The sequence below is a fragment of the Paraphaeosphaeria sporulosa genome (genome assembly GCF_001642045.1).
Source record: "Paraphaeosphaeria sporulosa strain AP3s5-JAC2a unplaced genomic scaffold CC84scaffold_6, whole genome shotgun sequence".
Classification (NCBI taxonomy): Eukaryota; Fungi; Ascomycota; class Dothideomycetes; order Pleosporales; family Didymosphaeriaceae; genus Paraphaeosphaeria; species Paraphaeosphaeria sporulosa.
This window is the reverse complement of record NW_017253365.1, coordinates 2,064,690-2,092,270: the sequence shown is the minus strand read 5'-3', so window position 1 is coordinate 2,092,270 and position 27,581 is coordinate 2,064,690. Positions and strand designations below refer to the sequence as shown.

Genomic DNA, 27,581 nt, shown 5'->3' with positions numbered 1-27,581 from the left:
TCTCTTTCTTCATCGCGTCTACCATCCAGCGCCATGTTCTATAGCCACGAGGGTAAACGTATTCCATTTGTTTGCGCAGTCACGTAGCTGACTGCCGCAGTTCTCACCTCGCGCAAGTATGGCGTGGCAACTGTAAGTAGCTCCTTGACTATACTCGACTCGCTTTCCTTTTGTTTCGTTAGGCCATCGATATTAACGAGGTGACTTTAGGTCTGGTGAGTCGCACCTTCCCTAGCAATAGCTTCACTCATACAAGAAGAAGGCTCGTTGCAACTCTCGGCGCGAAATCAACCTCCAAGAAGATCAATCGCAAGGCCATACAAGATGTCGATGTACCAGAAGCATGTCGGACCATCATAAATCCGGCGGCCCCGATGGCTTTGCGTCTGCAGGGCAACTTGTTGTAAGTCTTTGAAACCTCAATTCATTCCCGGTACTGACGGACCCAGGTATGGCGTCTCTCGTGTGTATCTTCAGCAGTGCGGTTATGTTCTTTCTGATGCGCAGAATATGTATAATTCGATGCATCTGATGTTGCGGTCGGTTGAGGGCGCAGCCTTAGATCCACACGCTGGCAAAGCCAGGTGAGCATGGCATTCTCCAGTCTCAATGCTAGTCTCATGCTCACGGTCGATCGACAGGCCAGATCAGCTCATTTTGCAAGATGATCCATCGTTCCTTCCCGAGTTCGCAATGCCGCCGCCGGAACTCCTCGCAGAATTGGAGCGTGGTCCTATGCTTCCTCCACTACGTACGACGGGCGAGTCACAATCGTTAACCCCGTTCGAATTCCAACAGGAACAGGATCCTTCTACTCCAGGTCCAGCCGTAGGACTCATTCTCCCTACATCATCATCCGTCGGCCCCGATGGGCTTGTGCTCCAAGGCAATGGCCGCAGCAGCATCGGTGGTCAGGTGGCTGTCGACGACATGATAGGTGAGTGCCTCCACGACGCCATCATGGTAGGTCAATACATACTCATTGAATTTCGAGTACCAGATGCGCCGGACTTCACGTTCGATGAGAATGGCGAGTTCGTTGACCTAATCGAAACGAATCTCAATGTGGGAACCCCAGCAGCTCCAGGAGGGGGTACAGTGCACAGCGATGCAGGAGCAAGCGCCAAAGTGAGGCAAGATCATGAAGACGGTCTACGCGAGCGAGATCAGGTAAGTGATACGTGGGGTTTCTGTTGCAAATGAGTACAATCCTCACAGGGCTCGTTCTTTCTATCACCTGCCCCTTGCCTAGCGTAGAAATAACACACATCTTCCACTACGCCTTTTCATTGCTCGAATACTAACTTACTTCGAACAGCAAGTCGACAATCAAATGGACATCGATTTCCCCATGTTCGAGGACGATCTGCCTGAAGGCGAGGCCTTCCCTACAGGCGGCGGCAGTCTACAAGATCAGCCCTCAGAAGTAGTAGAGTCATCAGATACAGTTGTTGCCCCCATCCGCCGCAAGAAGCGCACGGCACGAGTCCTTAATAACGATACCACGATGGAGCTTCGAAACAAAGAGCTTGCTGACTGGAATGCCAATTACTTGACCAACATGAAAGAGGCTTCCAAGCACAAGAACCAGTATCGAATCAATCAGCTCGCAAAGAAGAATGCCGAATTCTGGCTGTGGGGCTCCGGTATTGGTGGCATTGCAGCTCGCATGCAAGGGATCAATGGCCCTACACCCTTTGATCGATTTATTGGCAACAATCTCTTCGAGCTCTTCACTGGTGTGAGTCGCAAGGGTGGTGCGCGTTCGAAGCGTGATCGTGACAGCGGCATCGATGAAGCTACGCAAGAAGAATCGCGCCGCGTGCGCCAGCGGACGGATGAGCTCGAGGAAGAGGTTGGACGTGGTCAAAAAGATGAGGGCTTGTTTATCTTTGGAGGCGACGATGTCGAGCTGCCACGAGAGGAACAGCCACCTCTCGATGACCAGCGACGCTTCTCAGAAATGCCCTGGAACATCACCGCATCTGTGCGCGGCTCTTCTGCTGTCCCTCTGAGCGGTAAGTCTTTACAGTGTCTACTGCAGATGCACTAACGTAGTGACTGCTACGTAGGTCGTGTTGGCTTGGTCAGATCCGCGCCGCCTTCGTCGCTCACAGGTCGCAATGCCCGCATGATCTCCGAGTCGCCACTTCATCGCCGCAGTCATCCAGGTGGACTGGATGCTCTGAAATTCTTGGACGATGCGGAAGGCGATCTTGGAGACCTGGGTGAAGACGACTATGGCGTCGCAGGCCCAGGCATCAGCTCAGACATGCCCGAAGCCATGTTTGCCGGACCGGATTCGCGCGTTCGAGAAGCTCCGACTGCGGAGGGCGGAAACTTCTTGATCTTTGTCGCCGACGCCATTCACGAGAAGCGCAACCGCATCGATCTGGACATTGCTCCGGGGTCAGGTTCGCATGCCGATACTGCCACTGTTGTAGATGAGGTCTCCTTCGACGAGGTCGTTCCGCTCAATACGAACAACAAGTTTATCGCATCCCAAGCTCTCATGATGACTCTTACGCTGGGAACGAAGGGCTTGCTCGACGTTCGTCAGGGTGAACACTTTGCTGACATCAATCTGAGTCTTACGGAGAAGGGAAAGGCCCAGGTAGAAATGCCGCCACAGGCAGAGAATTAAGCTTATCTAGGAGAAGAAGAGGCGGATCTTGAATAAGCTGGTCGCGAGGAGTCGGATGAAGAGGTGGACGAGGACGAGGACGAGGGCTCAGTCTTCGGCAATTGATATCAATCGGCGGCCGGCCTTTCACGAGGATGTGTTGGTCCATGGCGAATCTGTTTAAATTTCCATGTAAGGCGAAGTGCATGATAAAAGGCCGTCGCTGGAATGTCATCTGCACGCTCAATACCACGCCTGAACCCCGATAACCCACCAGTCGCACGCATCACATATCGATGTATGATAAGTACAACGACTGTATATATGCGGTGCGAACCACATCTCTCTCCTGTAATACCTTTAGGTCCTCAATATGAAAGAAGCTTCCACAACGCCATCCTCGTGCTCTTCCCCATAGTGTGATTGTGACGCTTGTTGACCAGGGAAGTAGTACGCCGCAAAAGCTTGGCGAAAAGAGAATGCGCAAAACAAAAAAAAGTGAGCCTTTGCTCGTCTTCAAGAAGCGATCAGGTCAATTATATGTAAATCATTCACGAGAGGCTATAGTTGGACTTTATGCAGACATTTCGAGGTTCACCTGATACCTATGTAAGCGGCGTGAGTGTGGTCTGACCTCTGAGGCGCAACTAGTTCAGCCGACCCATTCGATACAAAAGGCTCAGATTTCCCTAAAGCAAATGAAAAAAAATGAGCGGTACACTACGATTGACACTCTTTACGCTCGCCCTTTTCGGGCTTTTTGCTGCGTACTTGTACAACAGCCCTTACGCCCACTTTGCAAACGAAATGCCCTCACCTACTTCACCACAAACAGCTGCCATCGTCGTGGGTTCAGGACTTGCTGGTCTGAGCGCAGCGAGCCAGCTGATAGCCAAAAATGTGCCTGTCAGGATGCTAGAGCGCGGCGTAAAGCCGGGAGGAAACAGCATCAAAGCGTCGTCTGGAATCAATGGAGCGCCAACACGGTACCAGCCGACTCACGACAACGCCTTTTTCTCGGATACAGTCAAGTCTGCGGGCAAAGCAATGGTCTCTTTCACTCAACATCGAGAAATTTTGATAGCGAAAGTTACGGAGTCTTCTAAGGATGCGATTGAGTGGCTTGTCCAGGAGAAGGGTGTCGACTTATCCAAAGTATCGATCATGGGCGGCCATACGCATCCCAGGACGCACAGGGGAGCGGGACAGACACCGCCGGGCTTTGCGATCACGTCTGCACTACTCAAATCACTCAATTCGTCACCGATCTTCCAATTGCAGACCTCCTGTACCGTTACCAAAGTTTTGCACTCTGAACATCGCGTCACTGGTGTAGAATACACCAGCGAAAATGGACATCGAGAGAAGCTATTAGGGCCTGTCATATTCGCAGCAGGTGGCTTCGGCGGCGATGCAGAGGGTTTGCTCGCGCAGTACAGGCCTGATCTCGCGGGCTACCCATCCACGAACGACCCTCGGCCAGGGACACAGCCACTTCTCACAGCGGTCGGCGCGCAGCTCATCGACATGGAGTACGTCCAGGTGCATCCGACTGGCTTCGTTGATCCTGCTGCGCCATCCTCTCCCCTCAAGTTTCTAGCTGCAGAGGTCCTGAGAGGCGACGGCGGTATTCTGCTGCTGAACGGGAAGCGCTTCGTTGATGAGCTGGATACCAGGGAGAAGGTGACGGGAGCGATTACGGCGACGCTGCCCGAGCAGGCGTTGCCGAAACAGTGGAGTGTTCAGTTGGTGCTGGATGAAGGTGTTTACGAAGCTGCGAGGTCGCACGTCGATTTCTACATTTTCAAGGGATTGATGAAGAGGAGTACGATCTCGGACCTTGCACCAGGCGCCCTTGGAGAGATCTCACGATATTCCCAGGTGGTGCGAGGGGAGGAAGCGGATCCATTTGGTCGGACACAGTTCGCGCATTGGAAGCTCAAGGAACCGACTCCGGAATCTGTTGTTTATGTTGGTACCGTCACGCCGGTCGTCCATTTCACGATGGGTGGTGTAGTCATCAACGAGAAGGCAGAGGTGTTAAAGAAGGATGATGAGCGGATAGAGGGGCTGTGGGCTGCTGGGGAAGTGGCGGGCGGTGTTCATGGCGCAAATAGGTTAGGAGGATCATCGCTGTTGGAGTGTGTGGTCTTTGGGAGGGTTGCGGGTGACGAATGTGTGGAGTATATCAAAGGCCAAATGTGAGACGTACAGTATCAGATCCATATTGTAGTCTCCATGATCGCAGCCGCGCCCGGGCACCGAAACGCGTTTGCGTCATTGCCGTCGCGCAGCGTGTAGTGTGCCAAGCAAGCACCACATCAAACGTTCCTGAGACCTGACCGCAGAACATGCCAGCGTGTTTTCTCTCGTTCCCTTATAGATTTCTTACGCTTGATCTCCTATTTTTGTGCGGCGATACCCTTCCTACTGCTACTCGAGTTTACGTTAGCAGCGCGCAGATAGACGCGCTTCGCCATAATGCCATCAGCAATGGTATCGCAGACGGTGCAGGGCGCGGTGCTCAGCGTGACGTCCAACATACTCGCGCAAGCCCTTACGTCGTACAAAGAAGACGTGAGTAGAACGTCTCCTATATATAATAGGATACGGGTTCCTAACATGATTGTTGTAGACACCTTTCGCCATTAGCCTCCCTCCCATCCTCAAGTTCGCCATCTTCAGCATAATCAGCAACCCGCCCAACATTCTCTGGCAAACCTTCCTCGAGGACACATTTCCATCCAACGTGCCCGCCGAGCCCTTAGGAAAGCAGATCAAAGAGAAGTCCGTTCAGACCACCCGCACCAGCAAGCGCAACCTGGTCGCCAAGTTTACTCTCGACCAAACGATAGGCGCGGTAGTCAACACGCTCATGTTCCTCGTATACATGGCCTACGTGAACGATTCCAGCGCGAAGGACAACGCATCGTGGAGCACAGTGCAGGCGGATGTGAGCGAGCGGTTTTGGCCAATGATAATGGACGGATACAAGTTCTGGCCAGCGGTGTCGCTAGCAAGCTTTCTGTGGGTGCCGGTAGATAAGAGGGTGGTCTTTGGGTGCTCGGCGGGCGTGTTGTGGGGCATCTACCTGAGCTTGTCCGTGGCAAGCTGAGAGATGTGATTGACAATACTGAGGCCCTGCATAGACGGCAAGAAGCAAGATTATTTATCTATACTGGTTCTGCAAACTCGCTCGTGCAGGGACTTGTCTGAATGAAGCGCTCTGGACCAAGTCCTGTATCTCGAAATTGCTGCGTTCACGCGGCGCTATCAAGAGCTCAGCACTCTACAACCATGGAACACTGTGGCTATGCGATCCATTCCGTGCCCACGTGCGAATGTGCACAAATTTCTGACCGACTGTGGCCAATAGGGAGTACTATATAGCAGTACGGGAAGTAACTTTCTCGCACCTTCCTGGTAGGACTCAGCGCTCTAACCATGGGGTCCACCTACCCATCCAACAATGGCCGCCTGCCTTGAAATTATCGATATGTTGAGTTACTCTATGCAACGCTGACCTGCTCCTCACATTTGCGCATTGCAGCAGTTTTCCTCCATCGCTTGCATCTCTATCGTTATACGCAATCTATCACGATGGATGCTTCCTCGCAGTCGAAGCCTGAGCAGTATTCATGGCCCCCTGTGAATACTTTCCAGCCTCCGTCCCAGCCAGTCGGTGCCGCAGAGCATGATCTGGGCCATGGTGCCCGCAAACGCCACCTAGTGGGAAGAGCAAACGGCAATGCTGATGACGAGATTGATCCTGCTCCTATTGGCAAGGATACTGCCTCTGGCACGCCAGTCCCAGCTCCAGCCCGGAGCGGCAGCGCAAACAATTCCACAGACACCGCGACTACCGGAAGGAGCCCTTCCACTACAAAGACCTACCATCCTCCCGGCAAAGCGAAGTACTTCAAGTCGCGACTTATCAAGGACAAGAGCAAAATCGACAAGCCGTGGCTGTACGAGAAGAGAGACCCCCGAGAGAAATGGCAGACGATCATTCCGATGTGCGGCTTCCTGATTGGACTCGGTATCGCTGGGTTTCTCATTTGGGAGGGTTACCACAGTGTCTCGCGGAATCTCTATTGCGAGGTCATGAGCGACAACTTCTCATCTGGTAAACTCAACGAGTCGGTGTGGACCACTGAGATCGGCGTCAAAGGGTTTGGGTGAGTTTTGCTGAACGGTTGACTTTGTAAAGAAGTCTGACTTTAACCTCGAGGCACTATGCTGACTTTCTCCCAGCAGTTCCTTCGAACAGACGACTAAGGACATAGAGAATGTTTGGATTGGCGACGACGGAATACTGTACCTGAGGCCCACCCTACAGGACGAATTGCTCGTCAACAACGACACCGTCATCGATCTTCGCAATCGGGGCTGTCATAGCAAGGACTGGACTGACTGTGTAGCGACCACCAATACTACCAACGGCACCATCGTTAACCCGGTCAAGTCTGCCAGTGTCAACACTATGCTAGGAGGGTCCATCAGGTACGGCCGTGTTGAAGTCACCGCAAAGCTTCCCGTGGGCGACTGGTTGTGGCCTTCAATCATCATGTACCCGAAGAATAATACATATGGAGAATGGCCCAAGTCAGGCCAGATCGATATCGCGCAATCCCGTGGAAACAACTTCACCTACAAGCAAGGAGGCAACAACATCATCGCCAGCACTCTGCACTTTGGGCCGAACGTTGAGCTCGATGGCTGGTGGCGCAATAACGTCAAGAGCACAGCTTACCGTGAAACCTTCTCTGACCGCTTCCACAAGTTTGGTGTTGAGGTACGTTATGGTCTCGCTATAGTGTAGGCTGGATGAACTCGGTTCATTTTACGTAGTGGACCGACAAGTACATCTTCACGTACATTGACACACGCCTCCTGCAAGTCGCCTACACGCACTTCAAGAAGCCCTTCTGGGAGTACGGCGACTTCCCCACAGCCGACCGCAATGGGTAAGTTTGCTTGACCCAGCCTGCATCAACTCAGGGTACTCATCACGGACTGACTTTCCATCAGAACCCGGTTCGTCAACCCCTGGGAGTGGGGCACGCACTCGGCGCCGTTCGACCGGGAGTTCCACCTTGTGCTCAAAGTAGGCGTTGGTTCAACCAACGGCTGGTTCGAGGACAATAGGTCAGGCAAACCCTGGCTGGACCGTGATCACAATGCCGCGAAACTTTTCTGGGACGCGCGTAGGGAGTGGTACCCTACTTGGGAGAAGCAGGGCTGGATGGAGATCTCCGAGGTCAAGATGTGGCAGCTGGCACCGCACCAGGGTTGCAAGCCGGAGAATGCGCAGAGGTTCGTGGGTTAGAGGGGGTAGTGGAGAGTGTTGTAATGGTAGGGATGATAGCGTCGTGATTTATGGCACGGCGGGTTATGCGTATTCACCTGTCCAGGCTTAATGAATGTCTTGAGTCATTCCAGGCTACCTTGTGCGCAAAGTGTTTACATCGCAGTTCGGTACTTGAGTTAAGACAGGCGGTCTCATGACAGGAAGTTTGTATCCCGTTCATGTACTTCAGTGTTGATCATATCTATCTTTGCACAATGAGTTGTGGGTCAACTCACGGCACTCTAGGTTGCATGGATACATGGTGCCAGGATTCATTGACGCTACGCCGAGCCATGCAACATACGCGCTACAAGTACAACAACGGTCCAACCCCAAGGACTCTGCTCACAGGTTCCTTGCTCTCCGGCGACGGGCCTTCGTGGTCTGAGGCTCTCGATGGTGTCTCAACGCTACGTAGCTCTCATTCGCACTGTACATCTACGCTTGTCCGCAGAGAATGCTGCCGCTCAAACCTTGCTCAACCACAACATGAAACCCAGCTGAATGACATAGCTGTACACAAACAAGAACTGCGTCCTCGCGCTCTTCTGGCTCCGCGAGCTGGTGTACCCGGCGGCGCCGCCCCCGACGCCCTGCGGGTTCGACTCAGGAAGCAGTACGTAGCGCAGACTACGCAGCAGAAAGAAAGCATTCGCGTTGAAGCAGTAGACAAAGACGACCCAGGAGATCCAGGCGCCGCCGAAGTTGAGCTGGCTGAACAGGCTGGTGAGCAGGAGACTGACGATGACGCCGACGAACTTGTACCCGCTGTAGGCGACGAGGTCGAGCAGCTGGGAGGAGCTGCTGATGTTGAGCAGGAAGGTGCCGAGCTTGATGATGAGAATCTCGAGGAGCATGACGGAGATGGCCTGGGTGGTGGTGTAGCCGAGGAGCTCGGGTTTGAAGGCGCCACGGAGGCCGGCGAGGAGCGTGGACAGGAGGATGTAGGTCACCAGGGCCATCATGGGGATGTACATGTCGGGCGAATTGATGTCCTCGCGGGGCGGCAGGTAGAAGACGTCGGAGGGGTTGTTGGCCATGCGCTGCTGGCGCGACCAGGGGCGGTGGCGCCAGGGGAAGAGGACGATCCAGAGCTTGTTGGCGACGTACGTGTTGGAGACGTTGAAGTAGTGCTTGAGGGCGGAGACGCTGATGAAGCGGCCGAACTGCAGTCATTCGAAATCAGCATCGTCGTCGTGGCCTGGCCGCCGCGTGGGGACGTACGTTCTGCTCGACGTATTCCTGGCCCGCGTTCATGGCGCTCTTGCCCATCTGGAAGCCCAGCTGGGCCGTGGGGTCGTTGATGAAGCCGCCGAACGCGGGCGGGATGTTGCCGCCGTAGGCGCCCTGCTGGGCGGGCATGGCGTGCTGCTGGCCGTAGCCATAGCCGCTCTGGGGCTGCGAGGGCGGCTGGGGAGGCGGCGGGGAGCGCAGCTGCGGGACGGTCGAGACGTGCTGGGGGACGGGGTGGTGGAGCGGCGGCGAGTGCGCGGGCGGCGGGTTCTGGTACATGGCGGGCGTCGGTCGCTCGCTGCGGGCGGTCGAGGCGGAGGGCAGGCGCGGGTGTCGGTGGGCGAGCGAGCGAGCGAGCGAGTGTCTTGGGCGGTCAAAGGCGCTCCCGCAGGCTCCAATATTTTGGTGCTGGCGCCCGCAGCTGGCATTCCGCCCATCTGGCTTCGCCAAGGCCCCCCCGGTCGTCATAGCTCTCGCCCGCCGCCGCGCCCACAAACCTCGCAGACAACGGCACATTGCACCATGCTCGACACGTTTGAGATCCTGACCACCTCGGGCGTCGTCCTGTGGTCGCGCAGATACTCGCCCGTCGGCCCCCACGTCATCAACAGCCTCATCCGCGATGTCTTCATCGAGGAGCGCGTGCCGCTGCACCAGGACGATGCGGGCTCGAAACCGGCATATCGGAAGGAGGGCTACACCCTGAAGTGGACCACCGCAAAGGACCTCGGGCTCATCTTTGTGGTACGTCGGCCCTTCGGCGCATGCAGAACGTGCAGAGCCGTGCAGGCAGTGCACTGACACGGGCGCAGGCAGTCTACCAGTCGCTGGTGCACATGACGTGGATAGACAAGCTCCTCGACAACATCCGCGCCCTCTTCGTCGGCCTGTACGGCGAGCAGCTGAGCAGCAAGCACGGCAGCGTGCTCAACTGCGACAAGTTCGCGCCCTACTTTGAGCGCCAGATACAAGACCTCGAGGGCCAGAGCGACAGCGGCTTCTCCGCGCCCGGCACAAAACTTACCCCTCCCTCCAGCACAGACAACGAAAGCGCAGATGAGTCTGTCCCCACGGTACCTCTGCAAAAGCTGCAAAAGCCCCTGTACGACACATCCGCAGATTCGACTCCGGTTCCCACACCAGATACCTCGCGCCCGAGCACGCCTGCGCAGAGCCACCTGCTCGCCGGAAAAGCAGGGCCCGGTGGAAAGCTGTCGAGAAGAAACAAGAAGAAGTTCGCGGCATCGTCCGCGCCAGTGTCGTCGGGGGACGAAGCGTCAGTGAAGCGGAAGGGCAAGGGCTCGGCCAAGAAAAACAGAGTATGGGGGGACTTTGGTGCCGAAGAGGACGACCCGTCCGTGGTGTTGGACTACTCGCAATCAGACCTCGGGGACGAGGCACCAGAGGGCGAGGCCCTGGCAGAAATCAACCCCGAGTCGTGGGGCAGCAGAACGGGCAAAGGCCAGTTTGTGCTCAAAGATCTTGATATGGAAATGGACCAGATAATAGCGGAGCAGAACGCAAAGAAGGAGGCACCCGCATCGGCGGCGTCTGGAGGTGGTCTCGTAGGGTCGAGCTTAGGCGCTATAGGAGGGCTGTTCCGGAACGTAGTAGGCGGAAAGACACTCACAGAAGAGGACCTCGCCAAGCCGCTGAAGGGCATGGAGGACCATTTGCTCAAGAAGAACGTCGCACGAGAAGCCGCGGTGCGGTTATGCGACAGCGTAAAGCGAGACCTCGTGGGTCTCAAAACCAGCTCCTTCACGAGTGAGTGCCATTCTAGCCTGACGTGACCATATACTGACCTCTCTTCACAGCCGTCGAAGCCACAATCCGCACCTCGATGGAAAAAGCCCTCGCCAAAATCCTCACACCCACCTCCTCCCTCGACCTACTCCGCGAAATTCAAACCGTCAACGCAGCAGGCCGCCCCTACGTCCTCTCCATCGTCGGCGTCAACGGCGTCGGCAAATCCACCAACCTCTCCAAAATCGCCTTCTTCCTGCTCCAAAACCACCACCGCGTGCTCATTGCCGCAGCAGACACCTTCCGCTCCGGCGCCGTCGAGCAGCTCCGCGTGCACGTGCGCAACCTGCAGGAGCTCAGCAAGCGCGAGGGCGGGCAGGTCGATCTCTTCGAAAAGGGCTACGGCAAGGACGCTGCAAACATCGCGGCCGACGCTGTCGCGCACGCTGCGAAAACGGACTTCAACGTCGTCCTCATCGACACCGCGGGCCGGCGGCACAACGACCAGCGCCTCATGTCGTCGCTCGAGAAATTCGGCAAGCTCGCGAAGCCAGACAAGATCCTCATGGTGGGCGAGGCGCTCGTGGGCTCCGACTCGGTCGCACAGGCGCGCAACTTCAACCAGAGCTTTGGGCCGGGGAGGGGCCTGGATGGCTTCGTCATCAGCAAGTGCGATACCGTGGGCGATATGGTGGGCACGCTGGTGAGCATGGTGCATGCGACGGGGATCCCGGTGGTGTTTTTGGGCGTGGGGCAGCATTATGCGGATTTGAGGGGTTTGAATGTCGAGAGTGTGTGTAGGCTTTTGATGAGCTAGGGGTGTGGATAGGATAGGATAGATGTTAGGAGGGGGAGTGGCTCAGGCATAGAGTGTGTATGTTGCAAGTACGTGGGGCCTCAGGCCATGTATTTATGCTTGTATGGAAAGATGCATTGAGCATTCTTTGATGCAAATATTGTCTTGGAGAAGGATAGTGAGATTGGTGAGCACAATCACAGGAGGACGCTTGAGGATTACTTTAGCTGTGGTCTGGAGTGTAAGAGTGAATCTTCATGCACGCTATAGTGTCGTCGGCCACCTCCGGAATCATACTGTCACACACTTTGACCAGACAGATCGACGTGGAAGAGAGCTATGGAGCTGTGGTGTCATGGAAGCCGCCGCCGCCGCCGCCGCCGCCGCCCTCAGCACCAATTGACTTGACCACAACAGTCCTGGAGAGGGTGTGATCGATGCCAACTAGTGTATCAGGCATAGGGATATACAGATTATTAACACGATGTACTTCTAGTAGTGTATAAAGTGGCTTGTACGTCTAGCCGCGCCTCCAAATGCTTCCCTTGCAGCGGCCAGGCAGATGTAGGTGGAAGCCTACCCAGCGCGTCTCCTCCAAGCCTAGGCACCACCAGCACCATAAAGATGCACGTACTGTACGGTGGTGAATCGGCGCCCCAAACCAAGGTGCGCAAGGAGAGGAATCAACAGCGCTGCGGTTGCCGGCAAGGTCAACGTGCGGACCCGTAGTTATCTCGGTATCACGCGAGCACCGTGTACCCGCTCAGGTCTGCAAGCGTGCCTCCACCGCACGGCACCCGGTGGCATCGCGGTGTAGGAAACCCGTGTTGTGGCAGCTTTGACCACCGTCGCCATCGAGGCCTGAATAATCAACGCAACGAAAGCGTACATGCGCCACGACTCTTGATATACACCATGTGAAACATTGCCAGTGAGGCATAACCCAGCAACGCGGCCCAAAGCGCGGACAGCGGCAACACGGTGGCGTCGACATTAGGGACGTCTTTGTCCTGTCTCTTCTACTACAGGTCATGGCAGTGGCACAGGATCGGCGCCTTGCTATGGTGGTGGTATAAGGACCGAGCACATACCTTGGAAGAGTCGCTAAAGCTGCGAGTGGTGTGGGTTGTACATGGCCCTCCTCCGGCTAAGGAGTCCATGGCTTCAGGTGAAGCGAAATCGTAACAGACGGATCGAGACCAGGAGAGGACGTTTCGATGTCAATCTGCCGCGCGCCTTGTTCGTCGAAAACGCGTGGCATCGCAACATTCGAACAGCAACCTAAACAAACCGTCAGCACACTCATCAACAATACCATTTGTTCACACCTTCACTTAATCACCATCACCAAAGGAAACCCACGTAGATGGACAAAGATCCATATCTACCTACTACTTACTACTACTACTATCCCCCCCAAAATCCCTTCACCACTATAATAGCTTACACCCTCCATCCAGTCCATTTCAGTCCAATCCAATCATTGTAGCAAAATGTTAAAATTCTCCAAAGCCAAAGCGGATAGGATTACACATCCCCAACTCCTTCCGTCCGAACCATCTCGGACAGATGTATGCACCAATCCGCACCAAAAACAGCTCCGTGGAGCCATGTCAAAAAGAACGCCTGGCCAACAAAGGAAATTAACTGTTCTCAAAAACGGATGATTCAAGATGGTGTGTGATGTCCAGACACAAGTAGAGCGGACGTGAGAAGAGGGAAAGGATTTCTTCAGCACATGCAAGCGTTGAAGAGAATATACGCGGCGAAGGTGTTTCGGTGGAAAGAGGCATCTCTATGCCCGCTATTCCGCAAGTCCACGCTGTGGCTGTCGACTTCATACTTTCGGTCTTTCTATAGCACGCCTTCCCACATTCCAGGGCCTGAGCGCCGGAAACCTTGGGCGGCCTCGGTTCCACAGCATGTCCGCTTCTTGCCGAACTCTTTCTGGTACGGCACCCGACGTTCCGGCACGGTGGACTTGGGGGACTGCAGCCCCTTCAACTCCGCGCCAGAAGGTGTGGGTACGAAAGACTGAGCGACCGAGCGGTCGGGCAGTACAATCCTCGAACCGTAAGAGGGGCCGTAAGAATTAGAACGGGAATCCTGAAGTAAATGGCGAACGTTCTGTTGCAAGTCCGTATTCGATCGACCACGCTTCTTGTTCGCCTTGGCGGCAGGCATGGAGATCTCGGCGGGACTGTCGACCTTGACTGGGGTAGCATCGGAATCATCGATGTGGAAGCTATCGAGGTCTGGTGATGACATGACATCGCTAACAGCATATTCGCTGCATTTCGACAGCGCAGGATACGGCAGCCTCGCGCTGCGGCACGTCGCCAATCGGGCCAATTTGGCCTGATTCGGCGCCCAGCCAGCAGACGAGACGGACGAAATCGAGGACGCACGCGAAGAGCGAGAGTTGTCTGTGATCATTGACTCGGGCGATGAGGCAGACGATGCAGTCGAGGGCGCAAGAGAGGGACGTCGGCTGGGGAAGTGGTAGGCCTCCAATCCATTCCTAATGCTGGGGGTGTATTGGTCGACGCAGCTGCGCGCCAAAGACGAGCTTTGCGCCTGCGCCATTGCAGAACACATAGACGGACGTCTCATGCCAAATGCCATAGCACCCGCTGCAGGAGTGTTTGCGACAGTGGACTGAGGTGTCAGAGTAGGCGTAGGCAAGGGACCCAAGCGTGGAAGGCACGGAGTAGGGGGGAGAAGATCAGGATTCGGCTCAAGGAACCGTGGAACCCTGTAATGGGATGGAGTAGGCGTGCTCTCCTGTGATCCGGACGACCGCTCCGACGTGGGAGATCGGACGGGGTACTGAGTGGCATAAGATTGAATCGTTGGCCGCACAGGAGTAATGGGTGTCTTGGGAGTGACATCAACGATATCCAACTCGGGAGTCAAGCACGGGATGACGTGCTTCCACGTGTTGGGTAGGCAGCCGCCAGGAGATGGGGGCGGGTTCGACGGAGTGTGACGCAGAACAATCTCCTGCCACTTATCCCACACGGGATCGGTGATGTGGAGTTTCCAGTTCACAGCTGCGAGGAAGGCCATCTCATTGGTATTGATCTCGCACACCTTGAGGCCAGAGATCTTGCTCCAGGCACGTGCAGAATAGTTGCGATCCTGCAAGTACTTAGACGCGAGGATAAGAGCTGCAAGGAACATGCGGCGGCCACACTGCAGGGCTCGGACGGACGCAACATCCTCAGGTTGTTCCATAGTGAAGTCATGCTTCGGCACATGTGCCTTGATGAGGATCAGGTAATACAACGCAACCTGAAGAGTTGAGTAGCTCGTCCGAGAACGGCGCAGAGTCTCTTGGATAAAGGTGCGCAGAGGAAGCACACCACGTCCAGATGACGACTCGCACCGGCTGGCGGGCACAGATGTAGGCCAGATCACTTCAACCATTTGAGTGGCGGAATCTTCAAGGGGAACGAATCAGCGGAGGGACCGAGGAGTTGGAGGTGCTATACTAACCGACAAGGCAGTCGACAAAGTTGACCTTGCGATCGCTTTGGCGGACCAGCTGGGGAGGCTGACGGCCAATGGTTGACGACGACCGGCGAGGATGTTGTCGCTGTTCCGTGAGCATGGGGACCTCCGTACGCAGAGGCGGGAGAACCCTGTCGCGCGCAGTGTCCCGGCATGGCGCCTGATACTGGGGAAAGGTGCTGACTCTGCTGATGGGCGCTAGAGAAGCCAAGGATCCCGAGATGATGGGTCGGGAACCGGAGCTCCATTCTTCTGCACCCCAGCTGGAAGAGAGCGAGGTAGAGTTGGAAGTCTGAGATGCAGCCTCCGAGAAGACTGACGATGTAGAAGAGGAGGCGGAAGAGGAAAGAGACGGGGCATATGGATGACTTCTCGGGGAAGCATTGCCAAGATAGGAAAAGCAAGTGTCGTTCATGATGTATGGGAAGCGTTAAGAAGCAACACCCTTAACAAGAGGTGTTTAATAGAGGTTGAGTGGAGATGACTGCACACTATGGTGTTACGTCTCGAAGTGCTGACCTCGCGGTAGACCAGGAGTTGTGTGGCAAAGTGTGGTCGAATGGTCGTGGGGTGACCGAGGAAGGAACCGATAGACGAACCGTACGGATGGGATCCTACGTCTTGATCGTGTGATCTTTAGAGACTTGAGTACAGTCTTGTGGCCTTCGAGATTCGAAGCACGATCGAGGAATGTAGGTACGATTGGCGGTTGCGGGTGGTGCTTGTTCGAGCAGCGGTGAGGATGATCGGACGGGCTCCAAGCGCTACCGGAGAGTACTCCAGTAACCGTCAGCCGCAGAAATCACTTAAAAGATCCTGGGAGGAGACCTGGCCGCAGTACACTTCGAAGGTGAGCTCTGGGATAGCTGTGGCTATCGCGAAAGCTCGAGGTTCCGAAGGAAAGCGGAGGTCTAGCAGGCGAAACCCCCGAAAGCGAAGGTCTTGATGGTAAAAGTGGTAGTGAATTTCTGGGCGACAGTTACTGGAGTAGTATCGTTCACGGTAAGGGACATTGCGACAAGTTCGTTCGTCGTGTGAAGTGTTCGTGTAGTGACTAGCTCAAGGCGGAGTCACCAGTCGGAGCGCTTCGTGCGTCGGCGGAAACGGGTGCAAGAGAGGTGCGAGTTGTTATTGGTGAGTGATTACGGTCCAGTGATGGCGCATGTGAAGTTGTATAGGGCGATCCAAGGTGGGCGGGATGGTGGTTGTTGAGGTCGAGGTCGAGGGTGAAGTGGCGGTCGGTCGGCACTCGGCGCGGCTGCGACGAATGCGGAAGGGACGGTAGAGGGGTGGGAGAGGAGATGCAGGTACGCCTTTGGGATATAAAGGCGGTCGGCGAATGACTCTGTTTGTGTGAGGGATGAGTCTTGTCAGGCACCAGAGCTGTGGCAAGGTCGCTGGCGCGGTTTGTCCGCTGCTGGCTGAAGCCAAAGGCTAGGCAAACGGGGTCGGAGAGCGGAGAGTGGCGGAGAGGAGAGATGGACTCTTCGCGTGCAGTGTGGATGGGCTGCACACGCTCAGATGAGGCCCTGGGGCTCTTGCGGAGGTATTGAAGGGACCATCTTGATGCGAGTATGGAGGTGAGGGCGCTGGCTGGGGGCGAGGGTCTATATCGACACCAGCTGTCCAGCCCGAACGCAGCGCGCACGGGCCCCTGGATGCGATGAATCATACGGTGGCAAGCTGGGACGCTCCCGTGGCAGAGCCCGCCGAATTTTCATCCACAGTCACGCCCTCGGCGGCGACAGCAGCCACACCTCTTTGCTGTTTGCCCTGGCGCGCGAGCGTGCTGCCTGCCTGCGAGTTGCAGCACGGTGGCTCCTCGCAGTGCTGGCCCGCCGCGTGCTCGCGCTCATGCTCACTCTCGACAACCGTGACTGTTCTGGGCGCTCGCGCATGGCAGCGGCGGCAGGCTGCAGCGGTGCAGGCTGCGTCGCAAACCGCTGCGACACTCAACACTGCGCCTCGCCTCGCCTCGCCCCTCTTGCCAGGCTGCGTGCCCGGCGCGTTCGCCGCTCAGCCAGGCTCTGGAGGACGCCAGCAAGCCCGACGCGAACGCGGCGGCTCGTCGCGCCATCGCGCAGCCCCTCTCCACGGTCTCCTTTTCCCAGTCCGGCTTGCGTACACAGGCTCAGCTTGTCCCCCGCTGCGTCGTCGCACTGCCAGCCCAGCCCGGCCCAGCCAATTGCGCGGCCTCTCTCCTTTGTGACTGTGCGCCCACCATTGGCCAGCGCCGCGACAAAGGCCCCGAACTGGCGCAATTTACCGTCTTTGCTGCTCCCCGGCCCCGATGAGGGCATTTAGCAGCGGCCGGCGCACCTGTGACTGTAACGGTTCTTCCACGCTTCAGCTCGGTGATGAGCTTTCATCTGGATGTCCGGCTGAAGCCCAGCGTGAGGCTACTCCGCCGCCGCGTCGGCCGTCGACGAGACACTGCAAACAGCAGACGCACATGTGGAATGCGCAAGCCGCTCGGCGTCGCGGCACCGCCCGTAGCCGTCTTGCTCAGCATCTCCGCATGTTGGGGCTGTGGCACTTTGTTGAAGCGAACAATGATGACACGCATTGCTTGGCCCAAGCTGCCAACTGCCACCTCCCTACGTCAACGCGAGACGCGAGATGAGTTGCCGACACCGTGTCAGCAGCATCCTTATCTCCGACGCTCACACGTCTGCGAACAATCAATCAGCGACGTGCCCAAAGCCTGCTCTCGCCATTCATTGAGGGCCGCACAGCAGTGGCCACGGAGTCACCCATGACTGGTCTGGGCTTTGGTAATGCGCGCCCATGGTTCGCAGCTCGCGCTCCGATCCCTTCCGAGGGGGACTTCCGCGGCTTCGGCTGAGTCGCCTCCACTCCAGGCAGCTCTAGCCGGCCAAGCATTGTGTAGGCAGACCACGCCTACCCACAGCGCAAACCAGAATCCTGATGATCGCCGGCGTGACCAAGCAAAGGCTACCTTCGGTCTGTACTGTGGAGGCACCGAGGTCTGCTGACACCGTGTGGGCTTTGGCCACGGACGTGGCGCGTTTTATGGGTGACGAGACAAGACGAAACAGTCATTCGGTCACGTTGACATGAAAGCGTTGCTGTTGCCTGCATTCTTGTATTCGCAACGTGTCAACAAAGTCCGCAAACGATGGCCATAGAATCAAGGGCGACGTTTAAGGCAAAACGCGATCGATCGGTGGCGTGTCGTACATGCAGGCTGCAGGTCACCCCAGCACGCAAATCACTTCTGGATGATGTAGGACAAGAGGCACCTCGCTCTTCATCTAGTAGTAAACACAACATCACACACTCGCACAGTCTATAGGAACCTGAGTGCAACTAGATCGCTTTCGTGTTATACCGCTACAGTGCCGCTTTGATGCGAGAAGTGCTCACAGTGACTGACTACCAGTCTCAAGATCCAGCCTTCTTCGGGAGTTCGACGTAGGGATCCCGATCGGCATCTTCCTGTTTGCCACACTTCAAAATCTCGATGGTCTCGTCACTCAGCGGCGTATTTGGGTGTTCAAGCTTACTCTGCTCGCCACTGTCGCCCGACAGCCTCGATGAGATGGTCACCGAAGGCTCGTAGGGAGCCGCCGCCCTCTTGCCATCGTGCCCGGTGAAGGGGCACCCAGCAGCCTCCATCAGCTTTTGTGCATCACCGGCAGACGTTCGATCGGGCAGCGTTGTTGAGCCTCCCTCTGTCGGTCGCAGCGTCTGGTCAATCTCGACTGTGGTGTCGCTGTCCAGCGCATCTCCCGGTGAGAGGCTCTTGTCTACAGCTTCCTTTTTGACGACGCCGTCGGGTGCGATCTGTCGGAACATGTCCATCGGGTCGAACCATGTGCGAACGCTCTGGAGTTGGAGCCTGTCGTTGACTGTAGCAACGGTCACGCCTTGAATATCGATCGCGCCGCCGTGGGCCTTGGCCGAAACTTTCTCTCCCTTGCTATTGGGTTGTTAGCATGCGATTCGCACATACAAAAAAAGGGTGATGGGTTGAGATGTTCGTATCTCGCCGTGCATCCCAAGACTTGGTATGATAAGGCAGTCTTCGCTCCGATTACAATGTTTGGACCTACTTGTTGAAGCCCACATAGTCATTCTTCATCAACCCCCAATGTCGCCATCTGAAAGACACCGTCGGCGGACCACTGTAAACCTCAAGAACCTCCCATGCAAACGTGGGCATCATCCTCTTGAAAGTCTTGTGGCTGCTAGCAAAGTCCGAGTATTCGGGCGAGTAGTACTCATTCGGCGCGATGATCGCGTTGTATGTCCCTTGTTTCAACATGTAGTACGCGTCCTGCGACTCAGACCCATTGATGGCGAAGGAATATTTCTCGTGGTCAATTGTTCGCCAGTCGGATAGCGTTGGTTTGAAAGAGGCTTCGACTTCCCAATTTTTCACGAGATTCTCGACGAGCTGAGGTAGGGAGAGAGCTTCATGGTTCATAGTCTTCGCTGGTCACATGGTCAGTTGTCGATGAGCGACATGTGTGAATTCAGATCTCCAGAATTGCTCGCGAACTTCATCATCTTCCCAGAATAGATGTCGTTGCCGTCGACTGTGCTCACGCCGCGGGACGCAAACACCACTTTCCCAGAATATGGGACGGCAAGCATGTTACCAAGTCCACCTGAAATTGTCCCATACTCCTGTTCATACGGGTGCGCAACAAATGTTGGCACGTTGTTGTTGGCAGGAATAGTATACTTACTCGCGGCAAACACTTGTCTGGTCTTCGAATAATCTGGAGCCCGTCCATAACGCCATTTCACATTTGTATCCTTGAGTACCGCGTCTGGATCCGTTACATAGTCAGGGAGAGCAGGCGGTGCTTGAATGTCCGCAGCTGCCATGATGAAAGCGTTTGAGACGATGACGAGAAGAGGGGAGACGATGCAAGGTGAAGATGATGAAGATGACTGAACGCATGTAATCAGCCTGATCCGGCAGGCGTGAGTGGGGTATTGGTTGAAGAAGATGGTAGGTAGGTGACACAAAGCTGCAAGATAATATATGAAAGCAAGCAGAACACGGACCCGAGTGCGTTTGGCTTTTCCATACAACGGGGGTACGGGTCGTCAAATTAGAGGATCGGGGAAGCCGTCGTCGAACCCCTGATAGCATCTTACGCTGGCCTTGTGCATGCATGCATGCCGATATACTAATCGGCCGAGCCAGGGGAGTCCAAAGGCCATGGTTACATACCTAGATTATGGCATGTCTTCAGATTGTCGGATCCTTTGGTATTTCACCTCGTGGAGGCGCTGCAATATGGGCTCTCTCTTGCGAGGTATCCCAACACCTATCACTGCCTATTTTGCATAGTTGCCTCTATAGCTGTACGTTTCCATACTCCACATACTCCACACAAATCCCCAAACTGTGGGAGACCGTGCGCGTAGGAACAGTAAATGCAGATCTAGGCGCAAATCGTGCCGCCGCGGAACGCTTACCGACAGACCAATGCACACAAATCGTATTAGTCTACGCTGCCAACACGGCCGAGAACTTTAAGTGAGTGCTGAAACGGAATTTTTGATGATAGCGTAGCCACCGTTACTGGGATAGGGCCGGTTTGCGTTTAGATAGTGGAACTTCAAGTCGGCAATCGTCTGGGGAATGTTGGCTCCAAGTGTCGGAAGTATTGATCAGGCGTAGATAATACGTGGCAGGCCATTGTACAGCTCTGAGTTTGTTTGCTGGAGAACGCTACGAGGCCAAAAAGGCAGTTCCAGGATCGCGATGCCGTGCATGATACGAGGTATTCTGGACCTGGACTAATAAAATCAGAGTTCACGCTGTCTATGCAACCTGGGACTTGCTGCGACTCCGAATTTCCTCCACGGGATGTTGTACAACGCCAATTGAGCCACCATCCTGCTGGATGCTCCAGAGCGCTGCTTCGCGGCAGGCCAATGCAAGACGGCGACCCCACACACTACTGTTGGGCACTCCATATGCTCTTGCGACGACTTTTCACGTTTCGAAATGCGGCTTTCTGAAGTCCAAGATTGAGGCTTCGGACTTGGTCCGGTTGGTATTCGAAGCTTTTGACCAGAACTCGCAACGTTTGGTGGTACTTATGTCTCGCATAAGTCTGTACTATTCAGTACACGATGATCACCCCATAGACGCAGTCGAGGCTTCTGTGGTCAAGCATGTATCTCAGGCTATCGTCTTTAATGCCGCATGCATGAGAGATAGCTGGCCACTGCGTCGAGCGGGTGATGTGTTGTTGGTGATTCTCGGATTTCCTTTAGTGGTATAGGCCAGGGTCTGCTTGGTTAGGACCGTGACGGTTGTCTGTATGGATAGGGCGAATCTCGAGCCGGACCGCCCCTTAAGTTATGCAGGGCCTTCTCAAACATTGGGCGAGACTAGCCGCTGAGATGTTCCGCCACTCCATCTACACTTGAATTCAAATGCTGCAAATGCGACTGGCAGCCTTGAAAAACACCGAAGGCCCTGGTTGTAGTCTAGCTTTGTTGTGCGGCTGGGTCAATGTGGGGAGGTAAGAGTGCAAAAAGTGTGGAACTCGAGGTGGCAGCCACAGTAGCCGAAGAATGGGGCTGCGGGGTGGAGTGAATGGGGGCGCCCAGCGTTCGTTCATGTGCGGATCGTGTTGCCAAGAAATGACGTAACTGTTTATTGTACATGCTTGCTATCCAGCGACCGTATGTCCAGGCGCAAAGAGCATATACCTCCGACCACGCAAAGGCTTGAATTCCCTCAAAATGGGCAGGCGACAACGCCTCATCAGCAAGTCGATCCTGCGCGCAATCTTCTCCCCGAAGAGAGCATATGGTACAGATGACCGCCCCAGTCTGCTTGCGCGGATCCTAGCTTTCTTCGCTGTCTTCAACCTTACCCTAGCACGATACCGAGCAGCGCTCTTCAGGAGACTACGGAACGAAATATGGGAGATTGATGAAGAAGAGTACACGGAGTCATTCCGCTCCACAAGTCACAACAAGAGGACCGACCTCGTCGCTGTGGGAGATTTAGGCTACTCAGGCTCGGTATGAGAGCGCCTCCACGCACTCAACTTGCTCTAACAACGTTACAACAGACATTTTTTACGACACCAAACTCTAAATTCTTACTCAAGTCACTTCCCCGCCACTTCGAGCAATCCTTCTTCCGAGACCGCCTCCTAAATCCCTACGTCGAGCACATGGAGCTCAACCCAGGCTCTCTACTCGTCCGCATCACCGACCTCTTATACTCGCCTGCGCCGACTATTGGCGCTGCTCTGGGTACCGCGCCTGGACATCACATCGTGATGGAGAACATTTTGTACGGCAAGTCGGAGTGCTCGACAGACGATCAAGAACAATGGGAAACATATGACCTGAAGCCGAACGACTACTTCTATCCTGAGCGTGATGTAGCTGGCGGCAGACTTGCGCCCGAAAGCGTGAAAGATCGCTTGATCGACGAGTTCCCGGACAAGGTTCGACTGACGATCGACCAAAAGGAGGACCTTGTTGCTCAGATAACGAAGGATACCAAGATCCTGCAGGAAAACAATGCAGTTGATTACAGCCTCTTCCTTGTCCGATATCCAGCCTCCACAGCATCCACCTACAACGTTCCCGTTCCGCCCGGAAAAGACGCGCCATGGCGCACTGGGCTCACCTCAAATGATGGCAAATGGGTGTATCGGGCCATCCTTCTTGACTTCTTCTGGGCAAAAGACGCAGTCCAGGCGATGGCGATGACCGGCCTAGTCAACACATTTAACTTTCTCAAATGGGGCAGGGACCATGGACCCATGAGCATTACGACTACGAGTGACGAGTACCGCACGAGATTCTTGCGTATGGTCGATGACATGATCGAAGTCCCTGACAGCTCAGGTCAGCCAGCGGGTCAGCTACGGAGCCAGCCTCCAAGCACGGGGGACCTTATCGGCGAGGTCTAACCAGTTTTCTTTCCACGTTCCTTATTTCTTGGGCGTCTCGGTAATGGATAAGGAGTCAAACGTTGAAATCAGGACACAGAAATACCCCATATCAATTCCCCTTCCAACGTTAGCATCTTATTTTAAGCTTGCCTGATGAACATAGTGACAAACGTTTTCGGAACCCCAATGAGCACTTACTTTCAGCGTTAAATGCTCAGTGCTCGTAACAGTGGCTCGTTCGCGCGGCAATATAGACTTGTACAGTGGCCAAACTTAAAATTAGACGCTTGGCTCGTCCCTATATGTGAACATTGAGGATGGATCATCGAGGATGGATCATCAAGATACACTTCTATAGACGTATTATAGCGTGAGTTAGTACACGCCGATTCTAGCTCTTGGCTTCGGTCGCTGTATCGTAAGGGTGAAGCGGACGTCTAGTCGAATGACGAAGGCATGGACTTCTCAAATAGTATTATATACGATTCCATTTTGCCTTTGATCGTTTGGCTGTTTACGTCAGTGCATTCATGATGCGCTTAAAGATGTGCATGCCAATCTCGGAGCGCATTGGGCCGACTCTGAGTACGAAGCGCGGTGGTACTAGACAACTTCTGCACCCTTCTCTACTAGCTCACGCTCGCAACGAACGAACATTTGCGTTGCACCGCGCATCATGCATCAGGCCACTAGTGATATGATTTGCGCTTACATACTTCTGGGAGAGATGTTATCGCACTTTGTAAACAGTTATCAAAGCGATGCCAGAAGGCGCTATTGAACATGGGAGGAAGGTGGCAGAAGGACAGAGAGCATCCAGAGCATGTCGTCATCAAGGCATGACTGCGTGATCAAGTGTGGCTTGGGTAACGTGAAGCTGAAGTGGGGACTCACGATGCGGCCCGGAAAAGACCCCAGCTATGCTGAGGTGAAAGCCGGGCCTGTCGCGGGCATAGCCAGACTGGGCCAAACTATGTCAATCGACGTCGAAATTAACGATGATGTAGATGGTATGTTGGCTGTCGCACAGTAGCTGACAAGCAAGCATAGACGAGTTACAAGAGCACTGCACGTCGATTTGAAACTTGAGCCTGGCATCCATACTATACGGGTGCGCTCTTTGCTGTTCAACAGCGATGGAGAGGGGAGTCGCCCCACGCCGAGGGGTGCTTTTTTGTGCCTACGTGTCAAAGCGCGATCTGCACGGCATTCTTCTGAGGCTCTTTGTGAAAGGCCGTGCGGCAGAGCGGTGAGTAGAATAACGCCCAGCCTCTCTGCCAGAGACCAATGGTCATGCAGCGCTATGCGGCACGAGGAAGGGTCTCACGAATGGCAACGATTGGTGACGTCAGATCGCACCTCGGAGCACCTCACATGGGCATGGACGCAGCGCAACTGCCACAGAAATCGCCGCTTCCTTAAAGCGTACTGCGCGCTCGTTACTGTAACGCCAAAGACTGACTCGTCGTCGCAAGCTTCCGTCATCCAAGAAACCTCATTATTTATCGACTCTACACACCATCTGCACGCCATCTCCATCATCCAGAGGTCCCATTCAACTACACTCACGCTATCCCCGCTTAGGCTGCTCGCGGCTTCAGCAGACTGGCCTCCTCCAATCAGGCCCGCACTCATACGTCAGTCAGCAGCCCGCACCTCTGTGCAGCCAGCTTTTGTAGCCTGCCGGCGGCCCGCCCAAGATGTCTGTTCTTGCATTCAAGGCGCTAGACTACGGCGCAGACAAACTCCCGGACAGGATCTTCGAAGCGATCCCGGGCGGCTTCTTTACACCGGATCACAAAAGACACCCAAAGTCCAAGACCAAGCGACGCCCTTTACTCGATTCACGAGGCAAGAGCGAGCAGAGGAACGACCGCGGCAGACGCCGGTCGCAGCGCGAGCGGACCCCACCGAGCGAACACTTGGGCTACAGCAGCTACGACGACAGTGACTACGAGCGCGATCAGCGCCGCCAGGGTCGACGTCGCCGCGTGAAGAGCCTCGGGCGCAGCCCCAGTCGAAGCCTGAGCCGCAGCTCGAGTCGCGGAAGGCACCACCACCAGCGCAGCAGCGGGTTTGACGGCGAAGGCGACGAGCGCGCCCAGATGGACCGCGAGCGCGCAGACCGTGGGCCTCAATTTCCTCCCCCTCCTACTTCTGAGTACAGGCAATACAACCCGCAAGGGTACGCATCGCCGCCGCCGCCAGCCACGGGTGGACAATATGACCCATACCGCCCGGCGCAGTCGGCAAGGCAAGACCAGGGATACCCCCCTCAGGTAAATACCACCACCTCTCGTAGTCGAAGCGCGACACTTCCGGCAGGCCGCCCTGCGCCGACGCCGCTGCAAATACTGCGGTCGAAGCTCATGAGCAGGTCGCCGTCGAACATGTCAACTCCCCTTCTTCCTGTTTCTCCACTTCATACTCCTCCCACCATGGAGTCGCTACGCATCGGCACTCCGCTTGGTGCTTCATTTTTACCCTCCTACGAGCCGCCTCTTGCGGCTCTGCTCAGCCGTCCAGCTACTAACTCACCTCAGCCAACGTCTCATACAGCTGCGCGATACACACCAGGTGCTGGATACGCTCCATCGCCTGTGAATGTGAACTCGCCTATACCTCCACCACCCAACAATGGGTATGCGCCATACAATCCCGCCGATTACGCCTCCTCAAACGCGGGCTATCCTACTGCGGGCAATACCTATCCGTCTCCACCGCCGTTCTATCGACAATCGTCGCGTTCGCAGCCCTCGCTAGCCCAGTACCCATACCCAGACAGCCAGGTCGCTGCGTACGACTCGCCTCCGGACCGCCATGGCAGTTCCTCGTCCTCGCGCCGTCACCGCCATCAGGATGACAGGCGGCACAGGGCAAGGTCTGCTGGTCAGCATGGTCGCTCTCGTAGCCGAGTCACTGACAAGTTCCGTGACAGGTTTGAGAGTATGGACCTTCATGACAAAAACTTGGCGGCTTCGGTGGGAGGTGCGTTGGCTGGAGGACTGGCTGGCAGGGCAGTGGGACACGGGACGCTAAGTACTCTTATAGGAGCAGGTATCGGTGCGTTCGGCGGCAGAGAACTGGAGAAGAGGCACGACAAGTAAGTGGAGCTGTGTGGAGTTGACGTTGTGGGTTTATCGAGCGCTGAGCATTGGCTTTGATTTCGGTTACGCCGCGGATTTCCCTTGGAACTCTTCACTGATTCAGCATCTCTCTCGTACAGGAAAAGAACTAGTGGTTCGACATCGCGGGCGCGTGAACAACGTGGCCGGAGCCGGTCCAGAAGTCGCAGCAAGAGAGACTATTCTAGGTCCCCATCTCGCGACCGAAGGCGCGACGATCGGTACAGCGAAGATAGCCACAGCGACTCTGACTCCGATAGCCGCCGGGCTGCAAGGAGAAGGAGACAGCGTAGCCGCAGCCGACTCGACTCGAACTACTAACGATTTTACGTTCCCACTAAGTGCGTTGCCTTGTCATTGCAGTGGTTATTTCTTTTGTCGGCTTGGCTGTCTTTGTTTATGAATCCTTTGATGGGTCTTTCAATCACGACTTTACGAATCATGACGGCTAGAGCAAAGCTTTGTGTCAGACTTGGGTGGGCTTGGCATGGTATTCGGCTTGCCTTCCTTACAACTCGTCTAGCGGTAGCACAATTTACCGCAGTTTACGCGATTGGCATCGCCGGAGCATCTCCGACGGCAACAACGGCTGAGTCGCATGGCCTTGAGACTGCAAGTGGGGAAGAGACAAGTCATGCAGCTGCGCTTCCTGGTCTTTGGGTTGAATTGCGGTTTGACAAAGGATTCTTCGGCATTGTACATTACAATCAACAGCATCAACCATTTGCCACGTACCATCCTTGCTGCATCTGCACGAGAAAAATTGCGTCTCAAGTTTTGCACGCCGAATCCTCCCGCGATGGCAGCTTCGCCGGCTCGCTGCGTGAGGCACATGGTATACCACTGCTCGGAAGATACACTAGCGCTTCAAACGCGAACGCTTCGTCTCGGGTGCTAACGCTTCTAGTCTGTTTCCAAAGCTCTTTTAGGACGTTGTTCACCTTCCAGAAGAACAGCTAGCTCCGCCGCGTGAGCCTCAGTGGGCCAAAACCCCCCATGTGTTCTTGGTCGTGGTCGCGTGAAACATGATCGATCACCGGAGGTGGGCCCGTGGATGCGGAAGGGGCGTGTGTGGCGCGCGCGTCATGGCGTGCAGTCTTTGTCGCGAGGATATAGATTGTCGAAGGGTCCGGTGAGAGGACGGCAGACTGGTGTCCTTATCGTTTCTTGAGTTCACGTTTCGATCTCGTAGCCTTGTGGTTCGCTTCACCCTGTGTACACCGAGTACGAAACACCAAGAACACCATACTCCTCTCCGCAAAGCGGCTAGCGGTATGCTCGAGAA

At 55.4% G+C, this 27,581-nt stretch overlaps 12 protein-coding genes across 12 annotated transcripts; 9 read left to right on the top strand and 3 right to left on the bottom strand.

Annotated features, from left to right (window-relative positions):
- Window positions 1-263: 263 nt before the first annotated feature.
- CC84DRAFT_1094364 (uncharacterized protein) lies at window positions 264-2,644 on the top strand (the record flags this gene model as incomplete). The annotated part of the gene is made up of 6 exons (XM_018174558.1): window positions 264-403; window positions 450-584; window positions 642-937; window positions 995-1,174; window positions 1,323-2,033; window positions 2,118-2,644. Coding segments are annotated over 6 exons (1,989 nt in total), but the record flags the coding sequence as incomplete, so codon positions are not given.
- A 786-nt stretch (window positions 2,645-3,430) lies between these two features.
- CC84DRAFT_1094547 (Flavocytochrome c) lies at window positions 3,431-4,828 on the top strand (the record flags this gene model as incomplete). The annotated part of the gene is made up of 1 exon (XM_018174568.1): window positions 3,431-4,828. The coding sequence occupies one exon, from the start codon at window positions 3,431-3,433 to the stop codon at window positions 4,826-4,828; it is 1,398 nt and encodes a 465-aa protein (XP_018035445.1).
- CC84DRAFT_826348 (uncharacterized protein) lies at window positions 4,647-5,981 on the top strand. The gene is made up of 2 exons (XM_018187538.1): window positions 4,647-5,200; window positions 5,259-5,981. Exons 1-2 carry the CDS (start codon window positions 5,105-5,107, stop codon window positions 5,736-5,738), a joined length of 576 nt encoding a protein of 191 aa, XP_018035444.1. The 5' UTR covers window positions 4,647-5,104; the 3' UTR covers window positions 5,739-5,981.
- Window positions 5,982-6,223: 242 nt separating this feature from the next.
- CC84DRAFT_1218463 (beta-1,3-glucan-binding protein) lies at window positions 6,224-7,952 on the top strand (the record flags this gene model as incomplete). The annotated part of the gene is made up of 4 exons (XM_018183002.1): window positions 6,224-6,801; window positions 6,878-7,418; window positions 7,475-7,590; window positions 7,655-7,952. 4 exons carry the CDS (start codon window positions 6,224-6,226, stop codon window positions 7,950-7,952), a joined length of 1,533 nt encoding a protein of 510 aa, XP_018035443.1.
- A 488-nt stretch (window positions 7,953-8,440) lies between these two features.
- Window positions 8,441-9,485, bottom strand: CC84DRAFT_1094713 (ER to Golgi transport protein Yif1; the record flags this gene model as incomplete). The annotated part of the gene is made up of 2 exons (XM_018174579.1): window positions 8,441-9,139; window positions 9,198-9,485. 2 exons carry the CDS (start codon window positions 9,483-9,485, stop codon window positions 8,441-8,443), a joined length of 987 nt encoding a protein of 328 aa, XP_018035442.1.
- On the top strand, window positions 9,349-11,887 carry CC84DRAFT_826439 (P-loop containing nucleoside triphosphate hydrolase protein). Its single transcript, XM_018187539.1, has 4 exons — window positions 9,349-9,519; window positions 9,701-9,950; window positions 10,019-10,973; window positions 11,024-11,887. Exons 2-4 carry the CDS (start codon window positions 9,729-9,731, stop codon window positions 11,767-11,769), a joined length of 1,923 nt encoding a protein of 640 aa, XP_018035441.1. The 5' UTR covers window positions 9,349-9,519; window positions 9,701-9,728; the 3' UTR covers window positions 11,770-11,887.
- A 1,715-nt stretch (window positions 11,888-13,602) lies between these two features.
- CC84DRAFT_1187933 (uncharacterized protein) lies at window positions 13,603-15,676 on the bottom strand (the record flags this gene model as incomplete). Its single annotated transcript, XM_018180964.1, has 2 exons — window positions 13,603-15,191; window positions 15,247-15,676. The coding sequence occupies 2 exons, from the start codon at window positions 15,674-15,676 to the stop codon at window positions 13,603-13,605; spliced, it is 2,019 nt and encodes a 672-aa protein (XP_018035440.1).
- Window positions 15,677-16,924: 1,248 nt separating this feature from the next.
- Window positions 16,925-17,470, top strand: CC84DRAFT_1177183 (uncharacterized protein; the record flags this gene model as incomplete). The annotated part of the gene is made up of 1 exon (XM_018180272.1): window positions 16,925-17,470. The coding sequence occupies one exon, from the start codon at window positions 16,925-16,927 to the stop codon at window positions 17,468-17,470; it is 546 nt and encodes a 181-aa protein (XP_018035439.1).
- A 1,529-nt stretch (window positions 17,471-18,999) lies between these two features.
- Window positions 19,000-20,118, bottom strand: CC84DRAFT_1056087 (uncharacterized protein; the record flags this gene model as incomplete). The annotated part of the gene is made up of 3 exons (XM_018173540.1): window positions 19,000-19,204; window positions 19,338-19,719; window positions 19,977-20,118. Coding segments are annotated over 3 exons (729 nt in total), but the record flags the coding sequence as incomplete, so codon positions are not given.
- A 1,827-nt stretch (window positions 20,119-21,945) lies between these two features.
- Window positions 21,946-23,382, top strand: CC84DRAFT_1165404 (SAICAR synthase-like protein). The gene is made up of 3 exons (XM_018178705.1): window positions 21,946-22,283; window positions 22,334-23,289; window positions 23,343-23,382. The coding sequence occupies exons 1-2, from the start codon at window positions 22,000-22,002 to the stop codon at window positions 23,187-23,189; spliced, it is 1,140 nt and encodes a 379-aa protein (XP_018035437.1). The 5' UTR covers window positions 21,946-21,999; the 3' UTR covers window positions 23,190-23,289; window positions 23,343-23,382.
- A 1,489-nt stretch (window positions 23,383-24,871) lies between these two features.
- On the top strand, window positions 24,872-26,278 carry CC84DRAFT_1218457 (uncharacterized protein; the record flags this gene model as incomplete). Its single annotated transcript, XM_018183001.1, has 2 exons — window positions 24,872-26,159; window positions 26,223-26,278. The coding sequence occupies 2 exons, from the start codon at window positions 24,872-24,874 to the stop codon at window positions 26,276-26,278; spliced, it is 1,344 nt and encodes a 447-aa protein (XP_018035436.1).
- Window positions 26,279-26,486: 208 nt separating this feature from the next.
- On the top strand, window positions 26,487-27,413 carry CC84DRAFT_825889 (uncharacterized protein). Its single transcript, XM_018187537.1, has one exon. The coding sequence runs from the start codon at window positions 26,696-26,698 to the stop codon at window positions 27,254-27,256; it is 561 nt and encodes a 186-aa protein (XP_018035435.1). The 5' UTR covers window positions 26,487-26,695; the 3' UTR covers window positions 27,257-27,413.
- The last annotated feature ends 168 nt before the right edge of the window (window positions 27,414-27,581 follow it).

What these genes read in the sequence shown, in the direction of transcription:
- CC84DRAFT_826348 (XM_018187538.1), top strand. Translation starts at nt 5,105, where the DNA reads ATGCCATCAGCAATGGTATCGCAGACGGTGCAGGGCGCGGTGCTCAGC. An exon ending in TTACGTCGTACAAAGAAGAC is followed by an intron (nt 5,201 to 5,258) that starts GTGAGTAGAACG and finishes TGATTGTTGTAG; the next exon opens with ACACCTTTCGCCATTAGCCT.
- CC84DRAFT_825889 (XM_018187537.1), top strand. Translation starts at nt 26,696, where the DNA reads ATGAATCCTTTGATGGGTCTTTCAATCACGACTTTACGAATCATGACG.
- CC84DRAFT_1165404 (XM_018178705.1), top strand. Translation starts at nt 22,000, where the DNA reads ATGGGCAGGCGACAACGCCTCATCAGCAAGTCGATCCTGCGCGCAATC. An exon ending in GATTTAGGCTACTCAGGCTC is followed by an intron (nt 22,284 to 22,333) that starts GGTATGAGAGCG and finishes AACGTTACAACA; the next exon opens with GACATTTTTTACGACACCAA.
- CC84DRAFT_826439 (XM_018187539.1), top strand. Translation starts at nt 9,729, where the DNA reads ATGCTCGACACGTTTGAGATCCTGACCACCTCGGGCGTCGTCCTGTGG. An exon ending in ACCTCGGGCTCATCTTTGTG is followed by an intron (nt 9,951 to 10,018) that starts GTACGTCGGCCC and finishes ACACGGGCGCAG; the next exon opens with GCAGTCTACCAGTCGCTGGT. An exon ending in CAAAACCAGCTCCTTCACGA is followed by an intron (nt 10,974 to 11,023) that starts GTGAGTGCCATT and finishes CTCTCTTCACAG; the next exon opens with CCGTCGAAGCCACAATCCGC.